The 9357-nt window shown below is 61.8% G+C and overlaps 2 protein-coding genes across 2 annotated transcripts; one reads left to right on the forward strand and one right to left on the reverse strand.

Annotated features, from left to right (window-relative positions):
• Positions 1-8: 8 nt before the first annotated feature.
• On the reverse strand, positions 9-3989 carry LOC137144506 (zinc finger protein 688-like; the record flags this gene model as incomplete). Its single annotated transcript, XM_067534854.1, has 4 exons — positions 3716-3989; positions 1256-1382; positions 731-844; positions 9-359 (listed from the first exon to the last, which is right to left on the reverse strand). Coding segments are annotated over exons 1-4 (601 nt in total), but the record flags the coding sequence as incomplete, so codon positions are not given.
• A 636-nt stretch (positions 3990-4625) lies between these two features.
• LOC137144507 (zinc finger protein 485-like) lies at positions 4626-9349 on the forward strand (the record flags this gene model as incomplete). The annotated part of the gene is made up of 5 exons (XM_067534856.1): positions 4626-4767; positions 5566-5653; positions 7986-8112; positions 8517-8630; positions 9251-9349. Coding segments are annotated over exons 2-5 (349 nt in total), but the record flags the coding sequence as incomplete, so codon positions are not given.
• Positions 9350-9357: the final 8 nt, after the last annotated feature.

Raw genomic sequence — 9357 nt, forward strand, 5'->3', positions numbered from 1 at the left:
CTCGGGGCATTTGTAGGGGCGCTCGCCCGTGTGGATTCGCCGGTGGTTGACAAGGGCCGACCTGGCGCTGAAGCTCTTCCCACACTCGGCGCACGTGGTTTCTTTCTCTGCCGGGGGGGTTCCCGGCTGGACTGCAGGGTCGTTGGGGGCTGGGACGTCTCCCCCCAGCTCCGTGGGTTTGCCCCGTCTCTCCTCAGGGGGGTTCCCCTGTCGCCCCTCTGGCCAGCTCTGACAATCCCGGGCTTTTCGCAGCTCAGGGCTCTGGGTAACCTTCCCCGGGGATCTTCCTGGTAACGCCCCGTATGGCTCCCCTAACGCCGGCCCTGCCTGCTGGGGAGTCCCACTCACCGGCCCGTCACCTGCGGGGACAGAGAGAGAATCCAGACCCGGCTCGGGCCCTGTGCCAGGGGAGAGGAAACCTCGGAAAGGAGGGCTGGGAAACGGGGCAACAAACCAAAATAACTTGAGGAGACTGGAGGTTCAGGAGCCCCGAACCCCTTCTCCAGGGCAGAGAGAGGAGGGAGGGGACGATGAGGGCCCAGGGAAGGGAGGTCCGGGAAAGGCAGCCGGGGCAGCCCGGAGCGACGTCCACTGTGGGGGTACAACACCCGCTGGGCACAATCCCGATCCCTGGGAGACGGGCTAGGACTGGGGAGCTCTTGGGGTCTTTGTGGGCAGCCGTTTCCTTCACTCCCCGGCTGTCGGGGAATCGGTTTAGCCGACACCTCACCTGTTTGGGTGGCTCCGGGGATCTCATTTTCTGCAGAGGTTGGCAGAGGGGGGACCCAGGGCTCGCCCCCTCGCTCCAGCCGGGAGATCACGGCCGGTGGGAAGATCAGGAACCCTGCTCAAGAGAGACCAGGAGGGGTGAGCAGAGGGAATGGGGTGTTTGTGCAAAGTCCCTGGCCAGGAACGGTCCCTGATTGTCGCCCGGCCCGGCCTGTCTCCAAGGACACAGCACGTGCCAGGGAGGCAGAGGCCTGGGGGTGAACACACCCTCCTGCCCCCTTGAAAGGCCTGGGGGCGGGGGTGGATTAGCTTCTCCTCCGTGTTTCTGAATCACTTCCCCCCGGGAGGGTTTGGGGGGAGGCTGCAGCAGGGGCGGGGGGGGGAGTCTCCCACAAAGGTTTGAGGGTGATGGGGGTGCTGAGCTCCCTGAAATCTGAGGGGCCCAGGAAGGATACTGCGCAGACGATGACTGGGGCACTTTGGACACCCCAGAACCGCCAGTACCCGCGGGGGCAGGAATCCTTACCCAGCGAGGCCACCGTCTCGTAATTCTCCCGCATGACGCCCCAGTAGAGGGCCCGCTGAGCCGGGTCCAGCAGAGCCCACTCTTCCCTGGTGAAATACACAGCCACCTCCTGGAAGGTCAGCGGCCCCTGGAACAAGAAGGGTCCCCGCTCAGCACCTGCGGCCCCAGAGACCGTCCCCCAGCAGGGCTGGGAAATCCCCCACCGGCAGCCAGCAGGGGCCTTTTCCTGGGCTGTGGGGGATGTGACCCGTCCCGTGCCCAGGGCAGCCACCTGATAATGCCAAGGGCAGGGCAGGCTGTAAAAAGGAGCAGATTCTCCCAGCGCTGGCGGGTGACACTGAACTCAGACTTCCCAGCCAGCCACACACTGCTCCTGATTCCCCACACTGGTTATCAAGCAGCCAGAGCACACACACACACAGCCCCTTCACTGCATTTCTGTCTCTGGCTCCCGATCTGCACCAGGGCCAGGACAGAGACCAGTTCTTTACACTCTCTGCTCTTTACCAGAACTGTTCCCCTGACCCCACAGGGTCAGTCCCCGCACCACAGCAATGTGCGCTTGGATCTTCCCCAACACACCACGCTGCCAGCCAGCCCTTTAGTAACGAATGTCGCGCTGGGTAGATGGGGGCGGGGGACATTTAACATATGGGTTACCGTCAATACGTCAAAACCGTAATAATCCCTGTCAGCTCTGCCGTGTCCGGCGCTGTCAGACAGGCTGTGATGTGCGAAGTCAGATGGCAACGTTCCTGTCCTGTGCTGTGTGTGTAAGGGAAGTGACGCGTGTGTTTGCTGGGTCTGTATTTCAAACTGTGCTGCCTGGGCCACACCCCGGACAGGATGGGGGCAGGACGATAGCCTGCTTCATGGCCCATTGAGACACCCCAGGTGCAGGGCCAGGGGAGAAGCCGAAGATACGCCTGAGGAGGCCCCAGGACTGGCCCGGGTGGCTCTGGACTCCATTCTAGTTCCTGTCAAACGCTACAAACCGCATGGCCGGGGCCAGCGGGTCTATAAGGCAGAGGCCTGGGGAATCCATTTTGTCCTTCAGTCGGGATTTCGCTTCGGCCGCCAGCCTGCCCCTGGATCAATCCATCTGCAACTGAACTGAAGCTGTGAACAAAGGACTGAGACCCACCCAGGTACTGGATGTGCACCAGGGGGACGGGACCAGCCTGCAACTCCACAGTCCTGCTAGGAACCGGATGTGTGGGGACTTGCAAAGCAATGGTGTGTATGTGGTTGCTTCAATCCTTTAACATCTTGTATAGTTTGTTTGTTTCTTTCCTTTTACAATAAAGCTCTAGCTCTAGTTACTAAAGGCCTGGCTGGCAGCGGGTGTGTTGGGGAAGATCCAGACTTCTATTGCTCTGGTGCGGGGACTGACCCTGTGGGTCAGGGGAACCTTTCTGGCAAAGAGCAGAGAGTGTAAAGAACTGGTCTCTGTACCGGACCCGGTGCTGATCTGGGAGTCAGGAGCTGAAATGCAGTGAAGGGGCTGTGGGCATTTGTGGACTGGCTGCTGTGGGGATTCAGAAGCGCACTTTGTAGCTGGTTGGGAAGTCTGGCTTCAGTGCCACCCGCCAGTGCTGGGAGAATCTGCTCTCCGTCTGCAGCCTGCCCTGCCCGGGGCATTTTCAAGGGGCTGCCCTGGGCACGGGACGGGTCACAACTAAAACTAAAGGTTTATTGTAAAAAGAAAAAGAAACCATAAGGGAGGCGTTGAAGGATTAGCGCAATCAGAGTCACACAAACGATTTGATTGTCCAGACACATCAGGTTTCCAGGAGAACTGTGGAGTTGCTGGCGTGTACAGTCCATCTGGTACATCCAGTAAGTGGCTGGGCCCCAGTCCTTTGTTCACAGCTCCAGTTGCAGATGACTGGATCCACAGGTCGGTGGGTGGCTGAAGCGGAACAGACTTGGCGACTGAAGACAAAATGGGTTCCCAAGGCGCAGCCTTATCTACCCCCTGCCTGCCCGGCTGCTGGTGAGATTTCACACGAGCCACAATGGGGTCCAGAGTCACACGGTACGTCCTGGTGACTCAGCAGGTAAGTTTCTGGTGTCTCCTCCTGGGCCCCTGGCCTCTGGGAACGTTTCCATGGGCCATTAAGCGGCCATTTGCTCTGCCGCCATCCTGCCTGGGGCTGCTCAGGGAGCAGCGTGTGAAATACAGACACATCCAGTCTGTCTGGAACTGCCCTTGCACACACAAGACAAGCACCTCAACCCAGCACCTTCCCAGCACATCACAGCCTGTCTGGCAGTGCCTGGCCGGCAGAGCGCCCGTGGGTTATCGTGATTCCCACACACCGACCTGAACATTATATTAAATGTCCCCAGCCCCCCCAGCTAACCAGCAGGACGGGGGAATTTCTGCACAATTCAGGGTTTGTTTTACAAGTCCAGGGAGCTCCCAGCAGCCCCAGCGGCTCCCCGCCGACCTCCTACCTGAGCCATCTCCGCTGCAGCCCTTTCCCGGCCCTGTGCCCGGGAGGATGGGAAAATCCAGAGCGAAGCAGCGCCGAGCTCGTCCCGGCCGCAGGCTGCAGCGAGCGGACGGCGGGGACCTTTCACCCCTCGCCGCCCAGCACCGCCCAGCGGCGCCGACCCCGGCACCCGGCGCGCACACGCCGAGTCAGTCACGCCAGTCCCGCGCCAGCGGTGCAGGCCAGCACGGTCTGACCCGCAGCGGGCTCCAGGCTGGGCAGATCGGCCAGGCTGGGCTCTTCCTCCGCTGCTTCCGTCCGTGTATCGCCTGCCCCTTTCCTCCCCCCGGCCCCCAGCTTTCTGCCCCGCCCCATTCCCCGCCCCTCTGTGACGGGGTCGCTCCCGTCCCCGCTGCCCCGGATCGGGTCTCGTGCAGAAGCGGAGGGAATCTGGTGCAGGGACACGTCGGCTGGATCCTGTCCGAAGGTCTCAAATAGCGACACCGCGCGACTTGCCGCTTTCCGCGGCGCGGGCCGGGCGCGTCTGCGGATCTGCTGCGCGCGGAGCGCGGCGGGAGCGGGGACAGGCGGCCGCGCCCGGGTCTGCCGCGATCCGGCTCCGGTCTCGCTTCCCTGTCCTTCATCCCCGCTGCTCCGCTCTGTGCGCTGAGCCCTGGGCCCCCCCCCGGCCGCCCCCAGAAATCTGCCCGCGCTGTGACTCCCCAACCATCGCCCCCTCCGCCGGGGTTCCCGAGCCGGAGCCGGAGCCGGTGTCAGCCAGGAGTAGGGCGGAGGGGCGGGGCTCAGACCGGACCGGGGCAGGGCGGAGGGGCGGGGCTCGGACCGGACCGGGGCGGAGCTCAGGGGGGCAGGGCTCAGGCGGACTCGTCCGATGCCCGCCGGGTGAATGCTGGAGTTTCTCTCGGGGCCGGGCCGGTGACCAGATCTCCTGATTCCGGAGGGACAGTCCCGATACTCGGGGCTCTGTTTACACGGTCGCCTCTTCCCCCAGCTCTGTCCTGCCTGGCAGTGAAGCTAGACCGGAGCCGGGTCGCTGCAGGGGGCTCCGAGGAGGTGACCGCTCCGCAGGCGGCAGGAGGTGCCGGTTTGATACCGCACCAGCGGCGGGGACCACGAAGCAGCCCCAAGCCGCGGCTTGGAGTGGGTCCTGCCGCTGCCCCGCCCTGCCGGGACCGGCCGCAGGGGCCGGAGAGCGGGGCTGGATGGTTTGCTAGTTATTTATGCAGCTGGGCGAACTTTCTGCACCCAAACGTTTTGGGGCCAAAACTGCTGATTTGGTGACAGGGAAAGTGCGTGAATCCGCGTGGATCTCACCGAACGGAGCACAAAAAATGAACGTGGCTCTGGATCCAGCTCCCGCCCTGGTTTTGCCCTTGTCTCGGGGTATCGATTGGCCGTGGATAGAAACCCCCTCGGATCCCCACTCCCCTGTCTTGGAAAGAGCAGGATTTGGGAGGGGAAATCGCTGCGCCCAGTCGGGGGAAAGGCGCCAGGCGCTGTACTTCCCTCCAGTGGTCCGTGCTCCCCGCAGGATGCAGAGGTTCCCCTGGCCATGGATAGAAACCGCCGTTTGCTGGAGGCGTCTGTGGGGAGGTGGTGGGAGGGTCGGGACGGCTCAGCTTTCCCGGCCCCTTTCTCCAGGCGTGGGATTGTAAACGCTGGGCCGGGTCAGGAGGCGCTCTGCCCTTCGTGCAGGCCCCTGGCTCGGGGAACAAAGAGGAATTCGGCGCCTCTGGTGGGACCGTGCTGGGGAGGGAGGGAAACAGACCCAGGCGCCGGGCACCGGGGTGTGAAATGCACCGAATCTCCGCCCCCGTGAAACCTGCCTGACCACCCTTCTCGTCCGAACAGGCTGCGGAATAACATCCACGCTTCGCTCTGGATTTTCCCATCCTCCCGGGCACAGGGCCGGGAAAGGGCTGCAGCGGAGATGGCTCAGGTAGGAGGTCGGCGGGGAGCCGCTGGGGCTGCTGGGAGCTCCCTGGACTTGTAAAACAAACCCTGAATTGTGCAGAAGTTCCCCGTCCTGCTGGTTAGCTGGGGGGGGGCTGGGGACGTTTAATATAATGTTCACGTCGGTGTGTGGGAATCAGGATAACCCACGGCGCTCTGCCGGCCAGGCACTGCCAGACAGGCTGTGATGTGCTGGGAAGGTGCTGGGTGAGGTGCTTGTCTTGTGTGCGCAAGGGCAGTTGCAGACAGACTGGATGTGTCTGTATTTCACACGCTGCTCCCTGAGCAGCCCCAGGCAGGATGGCGGCAGAGCAAATGGCCGCTTAATGGCCCATGGAAACGTTCCCAGAGGCCAGGGGCCCAGGAGGAGACACCAGAAACGTACCTGCTGAGTCACCAGGACGTACCGGGTGACTCTGGACCCCCCTGTGGCTCGTGTGAAATCTCACCAGCAGCCGGGCAGGCAGGGGGTAGATAAGGCTGCGCCTTGGGAACCCATTTTGTCTTCAGTCCCCAAGTCTGTTCCGCTTCAGCCACCCACCGACCTGTGGATGAGTCATCTGCAACTGGAGCTGTGAACAAAGGACTGGGGCCCAGCCACTTACTGGATGTACCAGATGGACTGTACACGCCAGCAACTCCACAGTTCTCCTGGAAACCTGATGTGTCTGGACAATCAAATCGTTTGTGTGACTCTGATTGCGCTAATCCTTTAACGCTTCCCTTATGGTTTATTGCTTTCTTTTTACAATAAACCTTTAGTTTTAGTTGTGACCCGTCCTGTGCCCAGGGCAGCCCTTGAAAATGCCCCGGGCAGGGCAGGCTGCAGATGGAGAGCAGATTCTCCCAGCACTGGCGGGTGGCACTGAAGCCAGACTTCCCAACCAGCTACAAACTGCGCTTCTGAATCCCCACAGCAGCCAGTCCACAAATGCCCACAGCCCCTTCACTGCATTTCAGCTCCTGACTCCCAGATCAGCACCGGGTCCGGTACAGAGACCAGTTCTTTACACTCTCTGCTCTTTGCCAGAAAGGTTCCTCTGACCCCACAGGGTCAGTCCCCGCACCAGAGCAATAGAAGTCTGGATCTTCCCCAACAGACCCGCTGCCAGCCAGGCCTTTAGTAACTAGAGCTAGAGCTTTATTGTAAAAGGAAAGAAACAAACAAACTATACGAGATGTTAAAGGATTGAAGCAACCACATACACACCATTGCTTTGCAAGTCCCCACACATCCGGTTCCTAGCAGGACTGTGGAGTTGCAGGCTGGTCCCGTCCCCCTGGTGCACATCCAGTCCCTGGGTGGGTCTCAGTCCTTTGTTCACAGCTTCAGTTCAGTTGCAGATGGATTGATCCAGGGGCAGGCTGGCGGCCAAAGCGAAATCCCGACTGAAGGACAAAATGGATTCCCCAGGCCTCTGCCTTATAGACCCGCTGGCCCTGGCCATGCGGTTTGTAGTGTTTGACAGGAACTAGAATGGAGTCCAGAGCCACATGGGCCAGTCCTGGGGCCTCCTCAGGCGTATCCTCGGCTTCTCCCTCTGCCCCTGCACCTGGGGTGTCTCAATGGGCCATGAAGCAGGCTATCCTCCTGCCCCCATCCTGTCCGGGGTGTGGCCCAGGCAGCACAGTTTGAAATACAGACCCAGCAAACACACCCGTCACTTCCCTTACACACACAGCACAGGACAGGAACGTTGCCATCTGACTTCGCACATCACAGCCTGTCTGACAGCGCCGGACACGGCAGAGCTGACAGGGATTATTACGGTTTTGACGTATTGACGGTAACCCATATGTTAAATGTCCCCCCCCCATCTACCCAGCGTGACATTCGTTACTAAAGGGCTGGCTGGCAGCGTGGTGTTTTGGGGAAGATCCAAGTGCACATTGCTGTGGTGCGGGGACTGACCCTGTGGGGTCAGGGGAACCGTTCTGGCAAAGAGCAGAGAGTGTAAAGAACTGGTCTCTGTCCAGGCCCTGGTGCAGATCGGGAGCCAGAGACAGAAATGCAGTGAAGGGGCTGTGTGTGTGTGTGCTCTGGCTGCTTGATAACCAGTGTGGGGAATCAGGAGCAGTGTGTGGCTGGCTGGGAAGTCTGAGTTCAGTGTCACCCGCCAGCGCTGGGAGAATCTGCTCCTTTTTACAGCCTGCCCTGCCCTTGGCATTATCAGGTGGCTGCCCTAGGCATGGGACGAGTCACATCCCCCACAGCCCAGGAAAAGGCCCCTGCTGGCTGCCGGTGGGGGATTTCCCAGCCCTGCTGGGGGACGGTCTCTGGGGCCGCAGGTGCTGAGCGGGGACCCTTCTCGTTCCAGGGGCCGCTGACCTTCCAGGAGGTGGCTGTGTATTTCACCAGGGAAGAGTGGGCTCTGCTGGACCCGGCTCAGCGGGCCCTCTACTGGGGCGTCATGCGGGAGAATTACGAGACGGTGGCCTCGCTGGGTAAGGATTCCTGCCCCCGCGGGTACTGGCGGTTCTGGGGTGTCCAAAGTGCCCCAGTCATCGTCTGCGCAGTATCCTTCCTGGGCCCCTCAGATTTCAGGGAGCTCAGCACCCTCAAACCCTTGTGGGAGACTCTACCCCCCCCCCCGCCCCCGCTGCAGCCTCCCCCCAAACCCTCCCGGGGGAAGTGATTCAGAAACACGGAGGAGAAGCTAATCCACCCCCATCCCAGGCCTTTCAAGGGGGCAGGAGGGTGTGTTCACCCCCAGGCCTCTGCCTCCCTGGCACATGCTGTGTCTTGGAGAGAGGCCGGGCCGGGCGACAATCAGGGACCGTTCCTGGCCAGGGACTTTGCACAAACACCCCATTCCCTCTGCTCACCCCTCCTGGTCTCTCTTGAGCAGGGTTCCTGATCTTCCCACCGGCCGTGATCTCCCGGCTGGAGCGAGGGGGCGAGCCCTGGGTCCCCCCTCTGCCAACCTCTGCAGAAAATGAGATCCCCGGAGCCACCCAAACAGGTGAGGTGTCGGCTCAACCGATTCCCCGACAGCCGGGGAATGAAGGAAACGGCTGCCCACAAAGACCCCAAGAGCTCCCCAGTCCTAGCCCATCTCCCAGGGATCGGGATTGTGCCCAGCAGGTGTTGTACCCCACAGTGGACGTTGCTCCGGCTGCCCCGGCTGCCTTTCCCCGGACCTCCCTTCCCTGGGCCCTCATCGTCCCCTCCCTCCTCTCTCTGCCCTGGAGAAGGGGTTCGGGGCTCCTGAACCTCCAGTCTCCTCCAGCTATTTTGGTTTGTTGCCCCGTTTCCCAGCCCTCCTTTCCAAGGTTTCCTCTCCCCTGGCACAGGGCCCGAGCCAGGTCTGGATTCTCTCTCTGTCCCCGCAGGTGACGGGCCGGCGAGTGGGACTCCCCAGCAGGCAGGGCCGGCGCTAGGGGAGCCACGCGGGTGTTACCAGGAAGATCCCCGGGGAAGGTTACCCAGAGCCCTGAGCTGCGAAAAGCCCGGGATTGTCAGAGCTGGCCAGCGGGGCGACAGGGGAACCCCCTGAGGAGAGACAGGGCAAACCCACGGAGCTGGGGGGAGACGTCCCAGCCCCCAACGCCCCTGCAGTCCAGCCGGGAACCCCCCCGGCAGAGAAAGAAACCACGTGCGCCGAGTGTGGGAAGAGCTTCAGCGCCAGGTCGGCCCTTGTCAACCACCGGCGAATCCACACGGGCGAGCGCCCCTACAAATGCCCCGAG

This window comes from Emydura macquarii, unplaced genomic scaffold (assembly GCF_026122565.2).
Source record: "Emydura macquarii macquarii isolate MOO-44397 ecotype Brisbane River unplaced genomic scaffold, CSIRO-AGI_Emac_v2 contig_3469, whole genome shotgun sequence".
Lineage (NCBI taxonomy): Eukaryota > Metazoa > Chordata > Testudines > Chelidae > Emydura > Emydura macquarii.